Source organism: Lithobates pipiens, unplaced genomic scaffold (genome assembly GCF_037356315.1).
Source record: "Lithobates pipiens isolate NorthernLeopardFrog02 unplaced genomic scaffold, aLitPip1_a1.2 Scaffold_1, whole genome shotgun sequence".
NCBI classification, from domain to species: Eukaryota; Metazoa; Chordata; class Amphibia; order Anura; family Ranidae; genus Lithobates; species Lithobates pipiens.
The window spans coordinates 103,544,542-103,568,480 of record NW_027507685.1 but is presented as its reverse complement, the minus strand read 5'-3'; the positions used below and the strand labels follow the sequence as shown (position 1 = coordinate 103,568,480).

The 23,939-nt window shown below is 50.4% G+C and overlaps 1 protein-coding gene across 2 annotated transcripts in view; it reads left to right on the top strand.

The window, feature by feature from the left end:
- ASTN2 (astrotactin 2) overlaps window positions 1-23,939 on the top strand; it is a 661,578-nt gene that overhangs the window by 229,694 nt on the left and 407,945 nt on the right. For both annotated transcript variants that reach the window (XM_077468007.1, XM_077468041.1), the window contains one exon: window positions 1,538-1,684. In XM_077468007.1, the coding sequence (XP_077324133.1) occupies window positions 1,538-1,684 (147 nt within the window). The remainder of the gene's footprint in view (window positions 1-1,537; window positions 1,685-23,939) is intronic.

Sequence of the window (23,939 nt, the reverse complement as noted above, 5' to 3'; positions counted from 1 at the left end):
TTCTGTGGATGTTGGATAGCCTACGCCCATCCTTTGTCAAGAATTCAATGATGACACAGGAGGGGTGTAGGCTGTCGGACAGCCACAAAAGTCTACAGAATGTTTATGGAGATGATACCATTGTAAACATTCTGTAGCCTTCTGTGGATGTCGGGCAGCCTACACCCATCCTTTGTCAAGAACTCAATGACGACACAGGAGGGGTGTAGGCTGTTGGACAGCCACAAAAGTCTACAGAATGTTTATGGAGATGATACCATTGACAAGAGCAATGTCTTGCCATTAGTGACTCTTCTCAATGGTGCCATCTCTATGAATATTCTTTAGCCTTCTGTAGATGTTGGGCAGCCTACGCCCATCCTTTGTGAAGAACTCAATGATGACACAGGAGGGTTGTAGGCTGTTGGACATCCACAAAAGTCTACAGAATGTTTATGGAGATGATACCATTGACAAGAGCAATGTCTTGCCATTGTTGACTCTTCTCAATGGTGCCATCACTATAAACATTCTGTAGCCTTCTGTGGATGTTGGGCAGCCTGCGCCCATCCTTTGTCAAGAGCTCAATGACAACACAGGAGGGGTGTAGGCTGTTGGACAGCCACAAAAGTCTACAGAATGTTTATGGAGATGATACCATTGTAAACATTCTGTAGCCTTCTGTGGATGTCAGGCAGCCTACGCTCATCCTTTGTCAAGAACTCAATGATGACACATGAGGGATGCAGGCTGTCGGACATCCAAAGAAGTCTACACAATGTTTACGGAGATGACACTATTGATAAGAGCAATGTCTTGCCATTAGTGACTCTTCTCAATGGTGTCATCTCAGTAAACATTCTGTACCCTTCTGTGGAGGTCAAACCCCTGCTTCATCAAGAACTCATAAATGGAATGTTGCTTCTGTTTGGAATCCATTTTTTGCCTGCAATGAAAAAGAAGAAGGCTTACTATAGAGGAAGAGTTACTCTACCAACATGTCAGTCAATTTTGCATTACTTTCAGTGCAGCCCTCATTCATACCCTGGCAGTTTATTTCTGGTGTGTTGCTTTGATCTTAGGTCAATTTAGACACAAGTCAAGGAAGCTGTGGAACTCTTTTGTCATGGAAAAGCTGCCAGTCAAGAGTCCAAATAAACTGTCCAAGTACCACCTCAAATTCTTATTTCAATTAGATAAACCCTTGGTCCCAGCATCCATCTTCCTGCCCCCCAAGCAAAAGAAAAACTTGGCAACAGATCTAACCCTCCCTTATTCTATCCAAAACTAAAACAACATTTTGGCTCTTCATACACTTTGAAATAATAAGCACTTTCAATCGAAAAAAAAGAAACCTTATATAATGCATTTCAGAACATTTTATATCCGCTGTGCCTTGGCACAAAGTGCTAAATAATTAGAGGTGAACAGGCCATGAATCAATAAAGATGATTATGTTTCAACCCAGTACTCATTGTATTTCCTGCTATATCTAATGTAAGTGTTTTATGACATTACTAAATATCTTTATTTTTTTTTCTACCGTTCTTAATTGCAGGTGCCTTGAAGAGTCCGCTGAGCCGAACAGCCCTGACATTGGTCGGGGTGAGTGCCTGCGTCTTGGCTGTGGTGTGTGGGTCGCAAATATCCTGCCCACTCACAGTGAAGGTCACACTACATGTGCCAGAGCATTTCATCGCCGATGGTGAGAGAGTGGAGGGGACTTCGGAACTCAGGTTCTACAAAAGCCATTCTCAACCAGGGTTCCATGGAATCCAAGGGTTCCTCAAGAGGTTGCTAGGGGTTCCTTGAACGGTGGCTGACTGACCTCCCAATTTGATAGTGCCTGCAGGGTCAGATCTGATCTGGGGGTGCAGTAATAGAAGTCAGGGGGCATAATGCCAATAATGTGACAGAGATGCAGGAAACCAGTATTCCCTACTCACTTGGCATACTTTTATATTACCAGTGACAACTCGGAAGTAACATCTGACAGGCAGTGCAGAGGCAGTGCAGATGTGAACTGGGAATGCTATTATATACTAGGCAAGTGTTTCTCAACTCCAGTCCTCAAGGCGCACCAACAGGTCCTGTTTTCATGCTCTCAATTATTTTGCACAGGTGATTTGATCAGTTTCACTGCCTTAGTAATTACCACAGCCATTTCATCTGCGGGAAATCCTGAAAACAGGACCTGTTGGGGTACCTTGGGGACTGGAGCTGAGAAATACTGTACTAGGCTATCATTAGATGAGGATTGTTAAAGAGAACCTGTCTCCCCTTATACCAGGTGTCCCTAAAACAGTCCCCCTCCTACATCAAGAGTTCTCATCAGAGGCCCTCTTTTTTTCAACAGGGTGCCCCACGGAGTTCCTTTCTACGCCAAGTGTCCCTATCAGAGTGCCCCTTTACATCTGTTGTCATTATATCAGTGCCTCTTACATCAATTGTCCTCATCAGAGTCCCCCTAATACAAATTTCCCCATCAGAGTACCCTCTTACTTCAGATATCCCCATCAGAGTGTCCCCTTACATCAAGTGTCCCATCAAAATTCCCTTTACATCAAATGTCCCCATCAGAGGCCCCTTACATCAAATGTCCCCATCAGAGTTTCACCTATCCCCATATGAGAGCCCCTTACATAAATTATTCATACCAGAGTGCCCCCTTACATCAATTGCCCCATCAGAATTCCCTTTACATCAAATGTCCCCATCAGAGGCCCCTTACATCAAATGTCCCCATCAGAGTTTCACCTACATTAATGCCCCCATCACAGTACCCCTTAAATCAGTTGCCCTCCTCAGATCAATGCATGAGGTCTCAGAGACCTGGGGGGTGCAACTAAAATCTGGAGAGAGTGCAGTGGACTTTAGTAGCTTATCATTTTGATAGGCCACTAAAGATTATATTTTTTCAGTTGCTCCTTTTGCTGAATACAAAGCTTCCTCTGATTGGCTGAGGCAGAGAGGCGGGTGAATGACGACATGATCTGCGTCTCAGCCAATCAGAGGAAGTGTTGTATTTATTCATGGGGTACAAAGCTTCCTGTGACTGGCTGAGAGGCAAGTGTAAGACTTTGTGATCTCTGTCTCAGCCAATCAGAGGAAGTGTTTTATTTATTCATAGAATACAAAGCTTCCTCTGATTGGCTGAGGCAGAGAGGTGCTTGGATGACATTGTGATTTCTGTGTCAGCCAATCAGAGGAAGTGTTTTATTTATTCATAGCATACAAAGCTTCCTGTGAATGGCTGAGAGGCGGGTGGATGACATCATGATCTCTGTCTCAGCCAATCAGAGGAAGTGTTTTATTTATTCATAGAATACAAAGCTTCCTCTGATTGGCTGAGGAAGAGAGGCGCTTGGATGACATTGTGATTTCTGTGTAAGCCAATCAGAGGAAGTGTTTTATTTATTAATAGCATACAAAGCTTCCTGTGAATAGCTGAGAGGCGGGTGAATGACTTCATGATCTGTGCCTCAGTCAGAGGAAGTGTTATATTTATTCATAGATTACAAAACTTCTTCTGATTGGCTATGGTGGAGACGAGGTTGGATGATATCATGATCTCTGTCTCAGCCAATGTGAGGAAGTGTTCAAAAATCTACAAAGTGAATAAGTATATCATAAGATAAATCCATCCACCAATAGAAAAAACAGCGCGTGTTACTCTGTTTACAAAAAATATATTGTTATGGTGCAATCTATTCTAGGGTTAACGTATATGTATACACTAATCACACATAAATAAATCATTAGTGTGCAAATCATTCATGATAATTGTCCTTGTGTCCGGTTTATGCTACAATGTTCATCAACTCTCACTTAGTGATTAAACCGCACAAGTGTAAAGAAAGTTCTCTGCCACAGTTCATGAAATGTATACTGTATAGCCCTTCCTTAGCGAGACTACACTTCCACACGTGTAATACTGTGCTCACAAATCACTGGGGGGTAAGTGAAAAACTGAAAAAAAACCCTTTGGTTTTGTTCTTACCAGATCCACCTGGTTTCACAAGCCTTTAGAAATCACTCCTTATCGGTGCTTCAAGCTGGATTCCATCCACATCATAGGCTCCAGGTGTTCAAAATCTCGGAAAAGGGTAATTACAAAAAGCAACCATAGCGTAATTCCGTCTCACACAAAAAGCTATTTATTTGAATAAAAAAAGTATTGCACTCACAAACAAACAAATCTTTAAAAGCATTGGTTCATTCTGCATGCATAGTTCTTTACGATAATCAAGATCAGGAAGAATATTATCATCCGCCGCTACAAGTTGTTACTATGAGATAGCTCACGGTTTTAACTGCACGTCTTTCCTCCCTCCTGTCAGTCTCACTATGCCAGTGTTGTATGCTTCCACCCTGATGCGTTTCGTCGTATTGACATCATCTCTGAGCATACAACACTGGCATAGTGAGACTGACAGGAGGGAGGAAAGACGTGCAGTTAAAACCGTGAGCTATCTCATAGTAACAACTTGTAGCGGCGGATGATAATATTCTTCCTGATCTTGATTATCGTAAAGAACTATGCATGCAGAATGAACCAATGCTTTTAAAGATTTGTTTGTTTGTGAGTGCAATACTTTTTTTATTCAAATAAATAGCTTTTTGTGTGAGACGGAATTACGCTATGTGTGCTTTTTGTAATTACCCTTTTCCGAGATTTTGAACACCTGGAGCCTATGATGTGGATGGAATCCAGCTTGAAGCACCGATAAAGAGTGATTTCTAAAGGCTTGTGAAACCAGGTGGATCTAGTAAGAACAAAACCAAAGTTTTTTTTTTCAGTTTTTCACTTACCCCCCAGTGATTTGTGAGCACAGTATTACACGTGTGGAAGTGTAGTCTCGCTAAGGAAGGGCTATACAGTATACATTTCATGAACTGTGGCAGAGAACTTTCTTTACACTTGTGCGGTTTAATCACTAAGTGAGAGTTGATGAACATTGTAGCATAAACCGGACACAAGGACAATTATCATGAATGATTTGCACACTAATGATTTATATATGTGTGATTAGTGTATACATATACGTTAACCCTAGAATATAAGATTGCACCATAACAATATCTTTTTTGTAAACAGAGTAACACGTGCTGTTTTTTCTATTGGTGGATGGATTTATCTTATGATATACTTATTCACTTTGTAGATTTTTGTACATTTGTGGTGGTTTTAAGTTTAAAGCCTTTTAATACAGCTGCTATATATTCCACAGCCCCCAGTCAAAAAGCACCCTATTTAGTGCAAGCGCCTTATATTGTTCAGCTAATGGGCGGGTGTTATCTGGAACAAAAGTGATTACCCAATGTGAGGAAGTGTTGTGTTTATTCATAGAATAAAAAGCTTCCTCTGATTGGGTGAGACGGCCAGGCGAATCTGGGATTAACAACGACAAGCATTCTTTTTTTATCTGTGAGATTTTGACAATTCAGGAGCGCATGAGGGCCACGGAGGAGAGGCAAGGTCAGGCCAGGCTATGAAGGGGGTGCAGGAGATGATCAGTGCCACAGTCAGGGCAGCGCAGTCCTGTGCCAGTGTGCCAACCTGTGCTTGAGCCCCTCCCTCTGCCCGGCCCTTACCCCCACCTATGCAGGGCTCCACTGCGGTGGTTCGGAGGTGCCAGTCCAGTGCTGATCCTCAGCCATGGTGCTGGCACTGCCTGCTGATTGGCTTCTCCGCTGCTATGTCCCTCACTGTCTGAAACCAGCACCGCGACAGAGACTGAGCACTGACACCAGCACCGTGATAGAGAGCACTGACACCAGCACCGAGATAGAGAGCACTGACACCAGCACCGAGATAGAGAGCACTGACACCAGCACCGTGATAGAGAGTAAGGATGAGCCAAACACCCCCCTGTTCGGTTCGCACCAGAACCTGCAAACAGACCTAAACTTCGTGTGAACTTTAGAAACCTATTAAAGTCCATGGGACTCGAATGTTCAAGATCTAAAGTGCTAATTTTAAAGGCTAATATGCAAGTTACTGTCCTAAAAAGTGTTTGGGGACCTGGGTCCTGCCCCAGGGGACATGGATCAATGCAAAAAAAAGTTTTAAAAAAGGGTCTGGTATGGATATTTAGGGGGACACCCAAGTCAATTTTTTATTAATCCCTTTAATATCCATACAAGACCTGAAGGGCCTGGTAATTGAATATAGTGGAACCCCACGCTTTAAAAATTTTTTTTTTAAATGAATGAATTGTCGGCTCCCGTAATACAGAGAACACTCATTGAGTATTCTCTGTATAACGGGAGCCGACAATTCATTATAGCCGCGAGTGATTTTAAAAGACTTTTTTTCCTGCAGAAATGACACTTTGTGCAGGGACAGTTCTAAGCACGGGAAACATGCGCCCCTTCACAGGCATACTAGACACCCCCCAGGTGCGACATTTAAAGGAATAATACACTTTTATTGTTTCGCTTTAATCATTATTAAAATCACTGCTCCTGAAAAAACTGCAATTTTTAAAACTTTTTTTTGCATTGATCCATGTCCCCTGGGGCAGGACCCAGGTCCCCAAACACTTTTTAGGGCAGTAACTTGCATGGCCTTTAACATTAGCACTTTAGATTTCTCCCACAGACTTGTACAGGGTGTTCCGGCTTTTAGAATTTGCAGCGAACAGCGCAAATTGTTCACTGTTCGCTGAACAGGCGAACAGGCAATGTTCAAGTCGAACATGAGTTTGACTCGAACATGAAGCTCATCCCTAACAGAGAGCACTGACACCAGCACCGAGATAGAGAGCACTGACACCAGCACTGAGGTAGAGAGCACTGACACCAGCACCGGGATAGAGAGCACTGACACCAGCACTGTGAGAGCACTGACACCAGCACCGTGATAGAGAGCACTGGGACCACACTAGCACCATGATAGAGAGCACTGACACCAGCACAATGAGAGCACTGACACCACCACCATGATAGAGAGCACTGAGACCACACCAGCAATGAGATAGAGAGCACTGACACCAGCACCGTGATAGAGAGCACTGACACCACACCAGTACCAAGATAGAGAGCACTGACACCAGCACCGTGATAGAGAGCACTGACACCAACACCATGATAGAGAGCACTGAGACCCGCACCGTGAGAGCACTGACACCAACACCATGATAGAGAGCACTGACACCAGCACCATGATAGAGAGCTCTGAGACCACACCAGCACCGAGATAGAGAGCACTGACACTAGCACCATGATAGAGAGCACTGACACCAGCACATCCTGATAGAGAGCACTGACACCAGAACCAAGTTAGAGAGCACTGACACTAGAACCAAGATAGAGAGCACTGACACCAGCACCATGATAGAGATCACTGACACCAGCACCGTGAGAGCACTGACACCAGAATGGTGATAGAGAGCACTAAGACCACACCAGCACCGAGATAGAGAGCACTGACACCAGCACCGTGAGAGTACTGACACCAGCACCATGATAGCGAGCCCTGATACCACACCAGCACCGAGATAAAGAGCACTGACACCAGCACCGTGATAGAGGGCACTGACACCAGCACGGTGATAGAGAGCACTGACACCAGCACCGTGATGGAGAGCACTGACACCAGCACCGTGATGGAGAGCACTGACACCAGCACCGTGATGGAGAGCACTGACACCAGCACCGTGATAGAGAGCACTGACACCAGCACCGTGAGAGCACAGACACCAGCACCGTGAGAGCACAGACACCAGCACCGTGAGAGCACTGACACCAGCATCGTGATAGAGAGCATTGACACCAGCATTGTGATAGAGAGCACTGACACCAGCACCATGATAGAGAGCTCTGAGACCACACCAGCACCGAGATAGAGAGCACTGACACCAGCACGGTGATAGAGAGCACTGACACCAGCACGGTGATAGAGAGCACTGACACCAGCACGGTGATAGAGAGCACTGACACCAGCACGGTGATAGAGAGCACTGACACCAGCACCGTGATAGAGAGCACAGACACCAGCACCGTGATAGAGAGCATTGACACCAGCATTGTGATAGAGAGCATTGACACCAGCATCGTGATAGAGAGCATTGACACCAGCATCGTGATAGGGAGCACTGACACCAGCACAGTGATAGAGAGCACTGACGCCAGCACCGTGATAGAGAGCACTGACAACAGCACCGTGAGAGCACTGACACCAGAACCATTATAGAAAGCACTGAGACCACACCATGCCCGAGATAGAGATCACTGACACCACACCAGCCCAGAGATAGAGAGCACTGACACCAGCACCATGATAGTACTGACACCAGAACCGTGATAGAGAGCACTGACACCAGCACTGTGATAGAGAGCACTGACATCAGCACAGTGAGAGCATTGACACCAGAACCATGATAGAGAGCACTGAGACTACACCAGCATCGAGATAGAGAGCATGGACACCAGCACCGTGATAGAGAACACGGACACCAGCACCGTGATAGAGAACACGGACACCAGCACCGTGATAGAGAGCACTGACACCAGCACCGTGAGAGTGCTGACACCAGCACCATGATAGAGAGCACTGAGACCACACCAGCACCGTGATAGAGAGCACTGACACCAGAACTGAGACAGAGAGCACTGACACCAGCACCGAGACAGCGCACTGACACCAGCACCAAGATAGAGAGCACTGACACCAGCACCCTGATAGAGAGCACTGAGACCACACCAGCACCGTGATAGAGAGCGCTGACACCAGAACTGCGATAGAGAGCACTGACACCAGCACCGAGACAGAGCGCACTGACACCAGCACCGTGAGAGCACTGACACCAGCATGGTGATAGAGAGCACTGAGACCACACCAGCACCAAGATAGAGAGCACTGACACCAGCACCATGATAGAGAGCCCTGATACCACACCAGCACCTTGAGAGCACTGACACTAGCAGTGTGATAGAGAGAACTGACACCAGCACCGTGATAGAGAGCACAGACACCAGCACCGTAAGAGCACTGACACCAGCATCGTGAGAGAGCATTGACACCAGCATCATGATAGGGAGCACTGACACCAGCACCGTGATAGAGAGCACTGACAACAGCACCGTGAGAGCACTGACACCAGAACCATTATAGAAAGCACTGAGACCACCCCATGCCCGAGATAGAGAGCATTGACAACAGCACCGTGATAGAAAGCACTGACACCACACCAGCACCGAGATAGCACTGACACCAGCACCATGATAGTACTGACACCAGAACCGTGATAGAGGGCACTGACACCAGCACTGTGATAGAGAGCACTGACATCAGCACCGTGTGAGCATTGACACCAGCACCATGATAGAGAGCACTGAGACTACACCAGCATCAGGATAGAGAACACGGACACCAGCACCGTGATAGAGAACACGGACACCAGCACCGTGATAGAGAACACGGACACCAGCACCGTGATAGAGAGCACTGACACCAGCACCGTGAGAGTGCTGACACCAGCACCGTGATAGAAAGCACTGAGACCACACCAGCACCGTGATAGAGAGCACTGACACCAGAACTGAGATAGAGAGCACTGACACCAGCACCGAGACAGAGTGCACTGACACCAGCACCGTGAGAGCACTGACACCAGCATGGTGATAGAGAGCACTAAGATCACACCAGCACCGAGATAGAGAGCACTGACACCAGCACCGTGATAGAGAGCCCTGACACCACACCAGCACCGTGATAGAGAGCACTGACACCAGCACCGTGATAGAGAGCACTGACACCAGCACCGTGATAGAGAGCACTGACACCAGCACCGTGATAGAGAGCACTGACAACAGCACCATTATAGAAAGCACTGAGACCACCCCATGACCGAGATAGAGAGCATTGACAACAGCACCGTGATAGAGAGCACTGACACCACACCAGCACCGAGATAGAGAGCACTGACACCAGCACCATGATAGTACTGACACCAGAACTGTGATAGAGAGCACTGACACCAGCACTGTGATAGAGAGCACTGACATCAGCACCGTGAGAGCATTGACACCAGCACCATGATAGAGAGCACTGAGACTACACCAGCATCGAGATAGAGAGCATGGACACCAGCACCGTGATAGAGAACACGGACACCAGCACCGTGATAGAGAGCACTGACACCAGCACAGTGAGAGTGCTGACACCAGCACTGTGATAGAGAGCACTGAGACCACACCAGCACTGTGATAGAGAGCACTGACACCAGAACTGAGATAGAGAGCACTGACACCAGCACCGAGACAGTGCACTGACACCAGCACCAAGATAGAGAGCACTGACACCAGCACCCTGATAGAGAGCACTGAGACCACACCAGCACCGTGATAGAGAGCACTGACACCAGCACCGAGACAGAGCGCACTGACACCAGCACCGTGATAGAGAGCACTGACACCAGCACCGTGAGAGCACTGACACCAGCATGGTGATAGAGAGCACTGAGACCACACCAGCACCGAGATAAAGAGCACTGACACCAGCAATGTGATAGAGAGAACTGACACCAGCACCTTGATAGAGAGCACAGACACCAGCACCAGCACCGTAAGAGCACTGACACCAGCATCGTGATAGAGAGCATTGACACCAGCATCGTGATAGGGAGCACTGACACCAGCACAGTGATAGAGGGCACTGACACCAGCACCATGATAGAGAGCACTGACAACAGCACCGTGAGAGCACTGACAGAAGAACCATTATAGAAAGCACTGAGACCACCCCATGCCCGAGATAGAGAGCATTGACAACAGCACCGTGAGAGAAAGCACTCACACCACACCAGCACCAAGATAGAGAGCACTGACACCAGCACCGGGATAGAGAGCACTGACACCAGCACCGTGAGAGCACTGACACCAGCATGGTGATAGAGAGCACCGAGACCACACCAGCACCCGAGATAGAGAGTACTGACACCAGCACCGTGATAGAGAGCCCTGATACCACACCAGCACCGTGAGAGCACTGACACCAGCACTGTGATAGGGAGCCCTGATACCACACCAGCACCGAGATAAAGAGCACTGACACCAGCACCGAGATAAAGAGCACTGACACCAGCACCGTGATAGAGAGCACAGACACCAGCACCGTGATAGAGAGCACAGACACCAGCACCGTGATAGAGAGCACAGACACCAGCACCGTGATAGAGAGCACTGACACCAGCACCGTGAGAGCACTGACACCAGCACCGTGAGAGCACTGACACCAGCATCGTGATAGAGAGCATTGACACCAGCATCATGATAGGGAGCACTGACACCAGCACAGTGATAGAGAGCACTGACACCAGCACCGTGATAGAGAGCACTGACACCAGCACCGTGAGAGCACTGACACCAGAACCATTAAAGAAAGCACTGAGACCACCCCATACTCGAGATAGAGAGCACTGACACCAGCACCATGATAGTACTGACACCAGAACCGTGATAGAGAGCACTGACACCAGCACTGTGATAGAGAGCACTGACATCAGTACCGTGAGAGCATTGACACCAGCACCATGACAGAGAGCACTGAGAACACACCAGCATCGAGAGAGAGAGCACGGACACAAGCACTGTGATAGAGAACACGGGCACCAGCACCGTGATAGAGAGCACTGACACCAGCACCGTGAGAGTGCTGAAACCAGCACCATGATAGAGAGCACTGAGACCACACCACACCGTGATAGAGAGCACTGACAGCAGAACCGAGATAGAGAGCACTGACACCAGCACCGAGACAGAGCGCACTGACACCAGCACCAAGATAGAGAGCACTGACACCAGCACCATGATAGAGAGCACTGAGACCACACCAGCACCGTGATAGAGAGCACTGACACCAGCACTGAGACAGAGCGCACTGACACCAGCACAGAGATAGAGAGCACTGACACCAGCGCCGTGATAGAGAGCACTGACACCAGCACCGTGATAGAGAGCACTGAGACCACACCAGCACTGTGATAGAGAACACTGACACCAGAACTGAGATAGAAAGCACTGACACCAGCACCGAGACAGAGAGCACTGACACCCCACCAGCACCGAGATAGAGAGCACTGACACCAGCACCGTGATAGTACTGACACCAGAATCGTGATAGAGAGCACTGACACCAGCACTGTGATATAGAGCACTGACACCAGCACCGTGAGAGCATTGACACCAGCACCATGATAGAGAACACTGAGACCACACCAGCATCGAGATAGAGAGCACGGACACCAGCACCGTGATAGAGAGCACTGACACCACCATTGTGATAGAGAGCACTGAGACCCCACCAGCAACGAGATAGAGAGCACTGACACCAGCACCCTGATAGAAAGCACTGACACCACACCAGCACAGAGATAGAGAGCACTTACACCAGCACCGTAATAGTACTGACACCAGAACCGTGATAGAGAGCACTGACACCAGCACTGTGATAGAGAGCACTGACACCAGCACCGTGAGAGCATTGACACCAGCACCGAGATAGAGAGCACTGACACCAGAACCCTGATAGAGAGCACTGAGACCACACCAGCACCGTGATATAGAGCACTGACACCAGAACTGAGATAGAGAGCACTGACACCAGCACCGAGACAGAGCGCACTGACACCAGCACCAAGACAGAGAGCACTGACACCAGCACCCTGATAGAGAGCACTGAGACCACACCAGCACAGTGATAGAGAGCACTGACACCAGAACTGAGAAAGAGAGCACTGACACCAGCACCGAGATAGAGAGCACTGACACCAGCACCATGATAGAGAGCACTGACACCAGCACCGTGATAGAGAGCTCTGAGACCACACCAGCACCGAGATAGAGAGCACTGGCACCAGTACCGAGATAGAGAGCACTGACGCCAGAACTGAGATAGAAAGCACTGACAATAGCACCGAGACAGAGCGCACTGACACCAAGACCAAGATAGAGAGCACTGACATCAGCACCGTGATAGAGAGCACTGACACCACACCAGCACCGAGATAGAGAGCACTGGCACCAGTACCGAGATAGAGAGCACTGACACCAGAACCGTGATAGAGAGAACTGACACCAGAACCGTGATAGAGAGCACTGACACCAGCACCGAGATAGAGAGCACTGACACCAGCACCGAGATAGAGAGCACTGACACCAGCACCGTGATAGAGAGCACTGACACCAGCACCGTGATAGAGAGCACTGACACCAGCACCGTGATAGAGAGCACTGACACCAGCACCGTGATAGAGAGCACTGACACCAGCACCATGATAGAGAGCACTGAGACCACACCAGCACCGAAATAGAGAGCGCTGACACCAGCACCATGATAGAGAGCACTGACACCAGCACCGTGAGAGAACTGACACCAGAACTGTTATAGAGAGCACTGCGACCACCTCATGCCTCAGATAGAGAGCACTGACACCAGCTCGGTGATAGAGAGCACTGACACCAGCACCGGGAAAGAGAGCACTGACACCAGCACCATGAGAGCACTGACACCAGCAGTGTGAGAGCACTGACACCAGCAGCGTGATAGAGGGTACTGACAACAGCACTGTGAGAGCACTGAAACCAGCACCATGATAGAGAGCACTGAGAATAGACCAGCACCGAGATAGAGAGCACTGACACCAACACTGTGATAGAAAGCACTGACACCAGCACCATGAGAGCCCTGACACCAGCACCGAGATAGAGAGCACTGACAATAGCACCATGATAGAGAGCACTGACATCAGCACTTTGTGATAGAGAGCACTGACACAAGCACCGAGAGAGAGAGTACTGACACCAGCACGCGAGAGCACTGGCACTAGCATCGTGATAGAGAGCACTGACACCAGCACCGTGAGACCACTGACACCAGCACCATGATAGAGAGCACTGAGACCACACCAGCACCGTAGATAGAGAGCACTGACACCAGCACCGTGATAGAGAGCACTGACACCAGCACCGTGATATAGAGCACTGACAACAGCACCGTAAGAGCACTGACACCAGCACCGTTATAGTACTGACACCAGCACCGTGATAGAGAGCACTTACACCAGCACCGTGATAGAGAGCACTGACAGAAGCACCGTGATAGAGAGCATTGACACCAGAACCATGATAGACAGCACTGAGACCACACCAGCACCGTGATAGAGGGTACTGACACCAGCACCATGATAGAGAGCACTGACACCAGCACTGTGAGAGCACTGACACCAGCACCATGATAGAGAGCACTGGCACCAGCACCGTGATAGAGAGCACTGACACCAGCAATGCGATATAGAGCACTGACACCAGCACCGAGATAGAGAGCACTTACACCAGCACCGAGATAGAGAGCACTGACACCAGCACTGTGAGAGCACTGACACCAGTACCATGATAGAGAGCACTTACTCCAGCACCGAGATAGATAGCACTGACACCAGGACCATTAGAGCTCTGACACCAGCACCGTGATGAAGAGCACTGACACCAGCACGTGATAGAGAGCACTGAGACCACACCAGCACCAAGATAGAGAGCACTGACACCAGCACCGAGATAGAGAGCACTGACACCAGCACCAAGATAGAGAGCACTGACACCAGCACGGAGATAGAGAGCACTGACACCAGCACGGAGATAGAGAGCACTGACACCAGCACCGTGATAGGGAGCACCGACACCAGCGCCGTGATAAAGAGCACCGACACCAGCACCATGAGAGCACTGACACCAGCATCGTGATAGAGAACACTGACACCAGCACTGTGAGAGCACTGAAACCAGGACCATGATAAAGAGCACAGAGACCAAACCAGCACAGAGAGAGAGAGCACTGACACCAGCACCATGATTGAGAGCACTGACACCAGCATTGTGAGAGCACTGACACCAGCACCATGATAGAGAGCACTGAGACCACACCCGCACTGAGATAGCGAGCACTGACACCAGCACCGTGATAGAGAGCACTGGCACCAGCACCATGAGAGCACTGACACCAGCACCGAGATAGAGAGCACTGACACCAGCACCGAGATAGAGAGCACTGACACCAGAACCGTGATAGAGAGGACTGACACCAGCACCATGAGAGCACTGACACTATCACCAAGATATTGAGCACTGAGACCAGAAAGCACTTACACTAGCACCGTTATAGAGAGCACTGACACAAGCACCGTGAGAGCATTGACACCAGCACCATGATAGAGAGCACTGAGACCACACCAGCACCGTGATAGAGAGTACTGACAAAAGCACCGTGATAGAAAGCACTGACACCAGCACCATGAGAGCACTGACACCAGCAACATGATAGAGAGCACTGACACCAGTACCGAGATAGAGAGCACTTGCACGAGCACCGAGATAGAGAGCACTGACACCAGCACTGTGAGAGCACTGACACCAGTACCATGATAGAGAGCACTGACACCAGCACCGGGATAGAGAGCACTGACACCAGCACCGAGATAGAGAGCACAGACACCAGCACCGAGAGAGAGCACTGACACCAGCACCGTGATAGAGAGCACTGACACCAGCACTGTGAGAGCACTGACACCAGTACCATGATAGAGAGCACTGACACCAGCACCGGGATAGAGAGCACTGACACCAGCACCGAGATAGAGAGCACAGGCACCAGCACCGTGATAGAGAGCACTGACACCAGCACCGTGATAGAGAGCACTGACACCAGCACCGTGATAGAGAGCACTGACACCAGCACCGTGATAGAGAGCACTGACACCAGCACTGGGATAGAGAGCACTGACACCAGCACTGTGAGAGCACTGACACCAGTACCATGATAGAGAGCACTGACACCAGCACCGGGATAGAGAGCACTGACACCAGCACCGAGATAGAGAGCACTGACACCAGCACCGAGATAGAGAGCACAGACACCAGCACCGAGAGAGAGCACAGACACCAACACCGAGAGAGAGCACAGACACCAGCACCGTGATAGAGAGCACTGACACCAGCACCGTGATAGAGAGCACTGACACCAGCACCGTGATAGAGAGCACTGACACCAGCACCGTGATAGAGAGCACTGACACCAGCACCATGATAGAGAGCACTGAGACCACACCAGCACCGAGATAGAGAGCACTGAGACCACTACCGAGATAGAGAGCACTGGCACCAGCACAGAGATAGAGAGCACTGACACCAGCACAATGAGAGCACTGACACCATCACCATGACAGAGAGCACTAAGACCTCACCAGCACCGAGATAGAGAGCACTGACACCAGCACCGTGAGAGCACTGACACCAGCACCGTGAGAGCACTAACACCAGCACCGTGAGAGCACTGACACCAGCACCGTGATAGAGAGCACTGACACCAGCACCGTGATAGAGAGCACTGACACCAGCACCGTGATAGAGAGCACTGACACCAGCACCGTGATAGAAAGCACTGACACCAGCACCGTGAGAGAACTGACACCAGAACCGTTATAGAGTGCACTGAGACCAGCACAGTGATAGAGAGCACTGACACCAGCACTTAGTGATGGAGAGCACTGACACCAGCACCATGATAGAGAGCACTGAGACCACACCCGCACTGAGATAGCGAGCACTGACACCAGCACCGTGATAGAGAGCACTGGCACCAGCACCATGAGAGCACTGACACCAGCACCGAGATAGAGAGCACTGACACCAGCACCGAGATAGAGAGCACTGACACCAGAACCGTGATAGAGAGGACTGACACCAGCACCATGAGAGCACTGACACTATCACCAAGATATTGAGCACTGAGACCAGAAAGCACTTACACTAGCACCGTTATAGAGAGCACTGACACAAGCACCGTGAGAGCATTGACACCAGCACCATGATAGAGAGCACTGAGACCACACCAGCACCGTGATAGAGAGTACTGACAAAAGCACCGTGATAGAAAGCACTGACACCAGCACCATGAGAGCACTGACACCAGCAACATGATAGAGAGCACTGACACCAGTAACGAGATAGAGAGCACTTGCACGAGCACCGAGATAGAGAGCACTGACACCAGCACTGTGAGAGCACTGACACCAGTACCATGATAGAGAGCACTGACACCAGCACCGGGATAGAGAGCACTGACACCAGCACCGAGATAGAGAGCACAGACACCAGCACCGAGAGAGAGCACTGACACCAGCACCGTGATAGAGAGCACTGACACCAGCACTGTGAGAGCACTGACACCAGTACCATGATAGAGAGCACTGACACCAGCACCGGGATAGAGAGCACTGACACCAGCACCGAGATAGAGAGCACAGGCACCAGCACCGTGATAGAGAGCACTGACACCAGCACCGTGATAGAGAGCACTGACACCAGCACCGTGATAGAGAGCACTGACACCAGCACCGTGATAGAGAGCACTGACACCAGCACTGGGATAGAGAGCACTGACACCAGCACTGTGAGAGCACTGACACCAGTACCATGATAGAGAGCACTGACACCAGCACCGGGATAGAGAGCACTGACACCAGCACCGAGATAGAGAGCACTGACACCAGCACCGAGATAGAGAGCACAGACACCAGCACCGAGAGAGAGCACAGACACCAACACCGAGAGAGAGCACAGACACCAGCACCGTGATAGAGAGCACTGACACCAGCACCGTGATAGAGAGCACTGACACCAGCACCGTGATAGAGAGCACTGACACCAGCACCGTGATAGAGAGCACTGACACCAGCACCATGATAGAGAGCACTGAGACCACACCAGCACCGAGATAGAGAGCACTGAGACCACTACCAAGATAGAGAGCACTGGCACCAGCACAGAGATAGAGAGCACTGACACCAGCACAATGAGAGCACTGACACCATCACCATGACAGAGAGCACTAAGACCTCACCAGCACCGAGATAGAGAGCACTGACACCAGCACCGTGAGAGCACTGACACCAGCACCGTGAGAGCACTAACACCAGCACCGTGAGAGCACTGACACCAGCACCGTGATAGAGAGCACTGACACCAGCACCGTGATAGAGAGCACTGACACCAGCACCGTGATAGAGAGCACTGACACCAGCACCGTGATAGAAAGCACTGACACCAGCACCGTGAGAGAACTGACACCAGAACCGTTATAGAGTGCACTGAGACCAGCACAGTGATAGAGAGCACTGACACCAGCACTTAGTGATGGAGAGCACTGACACCAGCACCGTGATAGAGAGCACTGACACCAGCACCGTGATAGAGAGCACTGACACCAGCACCGTGATAGAGAGCACTGACACCAGCACCGTGATAGAGAGCACTGACACCAGCACCGTGATAGAGAGCACTGACACCAGCACCGTGATAGAGAGCACTGACACCAGCACCGTGATAGAGAGCACTGACACCAGCACCGTGATAGAGAGCACTGACACCAGCACCGTGATAGAGAGCACTGACACCAGCACCGTGTAAGAGAGCACTGACACCAGCACCGTGAGAGCACTGACACCAGCACCGTGAGAGCACTGACACCAGCACCGTGAGAGCACTGACAACAGCACTGTGAGAGCACTGACACCAGCATTGTGATAGAGAGCACTGACACCAGCACTGTGAGAGCACTGAAACCAGCACCATGATAGAAAGCACTGAGAATAGACCAGCACCGAGATAGAGAGCACTGACACCAACACCGTGATAGAAAGCACTGACACCAGCACCCTGTGAGCCCTGACACCAGCACTGTGATAGAGAGCATTGACACCAGCACTGTGATAGAGAGCATTGACACCAGCACTGTGATAGAGAGCATTGACACCAGCACTGTGATAGAGAGCATTGACACCAGCACCGTGATAGAGAGCACTGACACCAGCATTGTGAGAGTGCTGACTCCAGTACTGTGATAAAGAGCACTGACACCAGCAATGTGATAGGGAGTACTGAAACCAGCATTGTGAGAGCACTGACACCAGCACCCTATGAGCCCTCACACCAGCACCGTGATAGAGAGCACTGACACCAGCACTGTGATAGAGAGCATTGACACCAGCACCATGATAGAGAGCACTGACACCAGCATTGTGAGGCCGCGTACACACGGGCGGACTGTTCGCTCAACTTTGTCCGCTGAACAGTGTTTCAGCGGACAGTCCGCCCGTGTGTGGGCTTTCAGCGGACAGTTTCAGCGGACAGTTTGACGGACAAAGTCTTTCGGAAATTCCAAAAAACTGTCCGCCGAAACTTTGTTTGAGCGAACAGTCCGCCCATGTGTAGGCCACTTTCGAAATGAGCAAACTGTTCCCGCTCGGAGGAAAGTCTGCTCATTACGAGCGCGTCTCCAGGTAGGCGGGGCCCGCGACGGAGACGTCGCGGGCTCCGCCGCCTGGAATGGACTTAAAGGGGAACCCCAACGCCGAAAAAAATCGGCGTGGGGGTCCCCCCAAAGTCCACAACAGACCCTTGTCCGAGCACGCTACCCGGCCGGCCAGGAAAGGGGGGCGAGCGAGCGCGCCCCCCCTCCTGAGCCGTACCAGGCCGCGTGCCCTCAACATGGGGGGTGCCTTGGGGAAGGGGGGGCCGCGCGCCCCCCCCACCCCAAAGCACCTTGTCCCCATGTTGATGAGGACAAGGGCCTCTTCCCGACAACCCTGGCCGTTGGTTGTCGGGGTCTGCGGGCGGGGGGCTTATCGGAATCCGGGAGCCCCCTTTAATAAGGGGGCCCCCGGATACCGGCCCCCCACCCTATGTGAATGAGTATGGGGTACAATGTACCCCTACCCATTCACCTGTAAAATAAAAGTACCCAAAAAAAAAACAACACACGAGAAAAAATATTTTATTGCACAGCTCCGGGGGTCTTCCGTCTTCGGGGGTCTTCTCGCCGGACTCCTCCGCTATCTTCGTGTAGCTCTTTTGCTAGCGGAGGAGCCCGGCTTTCTTCCTCCCCGCCGCCGGCCTCTTCTCCCGACTTCGGGGGTCTTGTCCCCCTCTTCAGTTCTTCTGCCGGGCCACCGCGCCTTCTTGTAGCTCTTTTGCAGGCGGTGGCCCGGTCTTCTGTCGCCGTCGCCGCCTTCCGTTCTTCTTCTTCTTCTTCTTCTTCTCCAGGAGATGTTGACACGACGCTCTCTCCGGCCGGAATGCCAGAGCCGCCCTGCGCTGCCACTTATATAGTGACAATGGGGCGGTGTCACATGGTATATGTCACATGGGTTGGTCACATGTGTTGATGTCACATGGTGACCCCGCCCCCTTACGATGTCATAGTCCCCATGTGACATCAACCCATGTGACCAACCCATGTGACATATACCATGTGACACCGCCCCATTGTCACTATATAAGTGGCAGCGCAGGGCGGCTCTGGCATTCCGGCCGGAGAGAGCGACGTGTCAACATCTCCTGGAGAAGAAGAAGAACAAGAAGAAGAAGAAGAAGAAGAAGAAGAAGAACGGAAGGCGGCGACGGCGACGGCGACAGAAGACCGGGCCACCGCCTGCAAAAGAGCTACAAGAAGGCGCGGTGGCCCGGCAGAAGAACCGAAGAGGGGGACAAGACCCCCGAAGTTGGGAGAAGAGGCCGGCGGCGGGGAGGAAGAAAGCCGGGCTCCTCCGCTAGCAAAAGAGCTACACGAAGATAGCGGAGGAGTCCGGCGAGAAGACCCCCGAAGACGGAAGACCCCCGGAGCTGTGCAATAAAATATTTTTTCTCGTGTGTTGTGTTTTTTTTTGGGTACTTTTATTTTACAGGTGAATGGGTAGGGGTACATTGTACCCCATACTCATTCACATAGGGTGGGGGGCCGGTATCCGGGGGCCCCCTTATTAAAGGGGGCTCCCGGATTCCGATAAGCCCCCCGCCCGCAGACCCCGACAACCAACGGCCAGGGTTGTCGGGAAGAGGCCCTTGTCCTCATCAACATGGGGACAAGGTGCTTTGGGGTGGGGGGGGCCGCGCGGCCCCCCCCTTCCCCAAGGCACCCCCCATGTTGAGGGCACGCGGCCTGGTACGGCTCAGGGGGGGGGGCGTGCTCGCTCGCCCCCCCTTTCCTGGCCGGCCGGGTAGCGTGCTCGGACAAGGGTCTGTTGTGGACTTTGGGGGAACCCCCACGCCGATTTTTTTCGGCGTTGGGTGTCCCTTTAAGTCCATTCCAGGCGGCGGTGCCCGCGACGTCTCCTTCGCGGGCCCCGCCTACCTGTACACACGCTCGAAATGGGCGGACTTGCCTCCGCCTTACGTGGGCGAGTCCGTTCATTTCAAAAGTTGAGCGAACTGTTTGGCAAACAGTTCGCTGAAACAGTCCGCTCGTGTGTGGGCAAGTCCGCTCATGCAAATTTTGAGCGGACTGTTGCGGCAACTGTTTGACGAACAAAGTTTCAGCGAACAGTCCCCGCGTGTGTACGCGGCCTGAGAGTGCTGACTCCAGTACTGTGATAAAGAGTACTGACACCAGCATTGTGAGAGCACTGACACCAGCACCGTGATAGAGAGCACTGGCACCAGCACCGTGAGAGAACTGACACAAGCACCATGATAGAGAGCACTGAGACCACACCAGCACCGAGATAGAGAGCACTGACACCAGCACCATGATAGAGAGCACTGACACCAGCACCGTGAGAGCACTGACGCCAGCACCATGATAGCGAGCCCTAAGACCACACCAGCACCGAGATAGAGAGCACTGACACCAGCACCGTGATAGAGAGCACTGACACCAGCACCATGATAGAGAGCACTGACACCAGCACCGTGAGAGCACTGACACCAGCACCATGATAGAGAACAATGAGACCACACCAGCACTGAGATAGAGAGCACTGACACCAGCACTGTGATTGAGAGCACTGACACCAGCACTGTGATTGAGAGCACTGACACCAGCACCGTGATTGTTAGCACTGACACCAGCACCGTGATTGAGAGCACTGACACCAGCACCGTGAGAGCACTGACACCAGCATCATGATAGAGAGCACTGAGACCACACCAGCTCTGAAATAGAGAGCACTGACACCAGCACCGTGATAGAGAGCACTAACACCAGCACCATGATAGAGAGCACTGTCACCAGCACAGAGTTAGAGAGCACTGACACCACACCAGCACCGTGATAGAGAGCACTGACTCTACACCAGCACCGAGATAGAGAGAGAGCACTGACACCAGCACCGTGATAGAGAGCACTGACACCACACCAGCACCATGATAGTGAACAATGACAACACACCAGCACCAAGATAGAGAGCACTTACACCAGCACTGATACCAGCAACTCGCTGGGGGACCCAAAAATATGACACCGCTCAAACTCTTCAAACAAGAGGGTATGGGCAATATAGTACGGTGCGCTTTTTTTGTACAAGGAAGTGAGCCAAAGGTAGAAAAAAGGTCAGTGTGCAAGATTAAATACATTGTTTATGGAGTTATACATATACATGGTCTACTGGTCACATGTGTTGAATTCCTCCAAGATCCATGCCTCATTCATTTTTATAAATGTGAGGTAGTCAACACTGTCGTGAGCTAGGCGAGTGCGCTTATCGGTCACGATCCCCCCTGCTGCGCTGAACGTCCTTTCGGACAGGACACTGGACGAGGGGCAAGCCAACAGTTCCATTGCAAATTGGGCAAGCTCTGGCAAGAGGTCAAGCCTGCCCACCCAGTAGTCCAGGGGTTCATCACTTCTCAGAGCATCCACATCTGCCGTTAACCTGATGTAGTCGGACACCTGTCGGTCTAGGCGTTCCCTGATGCTGGATCCGGATGAGACCTGTCGATGGGCCGGCTGAAAGAATGATCTCATATCAGAAGTCACCATCACATGCAGGCGATGTTGGATTGGGACGCGCTACTCTTTCTCTGGGAGTGGGAATTCCCCTGCCAGCGTACGCAAAAGTAGAACGCAGCTATTCTCTAAGCAAGGCCTGTAAGTGCTCCATTCTGACAGCCCTCTGTGATGGTGGTAACATTTCAAAAGAAAATCCCCCTTGGATGGGACTTTAAGAGACCACCGACACCAAAATGCAGCTAAAATATAATTTTATTAATAATAAACAAAGTAATAAAAAGAGGCATGTAAACATACAATGTCTCTAATATACAAATACAACCACAAATTGTTACAATAAACCAACATCTATACAAATACAGTAGGTACTCTCCTAAATATCCCACACCTGGCGCGTTTCCAGTTGCTGTTGTTACAGAACCTTCATCAGGGGTAGAGAGCAGGAATTGGTAGTATAGTAGTATTTCTATAGCATAAAAACACAAAAGAGAGATGTGAGAAAAAAAAAAAAAGGGGTTAACATATAACATATGATGGATTACTTCAAAAGAATATAGCAACATAAAGCCCACCTTTTCAAACGCGCATGTAATGAAAGCACTTAAGCAATATCATAGTAATATCAGCACCATGATGGAGCAATGAGTGGCGTGGTATCGCCGGATGCCATCCTCCTTAGAAAAATTCAGAATGTGGGCTAGCATTCTAGCGTCCACCTTTCCTGTAGCAGAGAACAAAAGATATGGAGAGCCAAGGTATGAACCCTAGGTATGTCCCAAGGGAATCTACATATGATAGAATAGCTCAATCCCCAGTGATTAGAAGTGCCTATAACTCCCTACATATATAAGTAATGTGTGCCAAAGATAGTCAGGTGAAACCATATTGTATTGGTCCGAAAAGAAAATAGCACCGTGTATGGGTAGATAGGCGTAAAAAGAGTAGAGCAAGCAAATAAATTACCGCTATATTCCTGGTGACTATATAACAATATTATTAATAATGTGTCTGCAGAATAGTGAGACCGACGAAAAAAAACACAGAAAAACAACAAAAGGCTTACCCAAAGGAAGAAGGGGGTAACTTAATAGTAAACACCCTAAATGGACACAATTGTCGATCCCCAAATGGGGTTATCTACATTGCCTGTAGACTTGTATGCCTATGAAATTAAAGC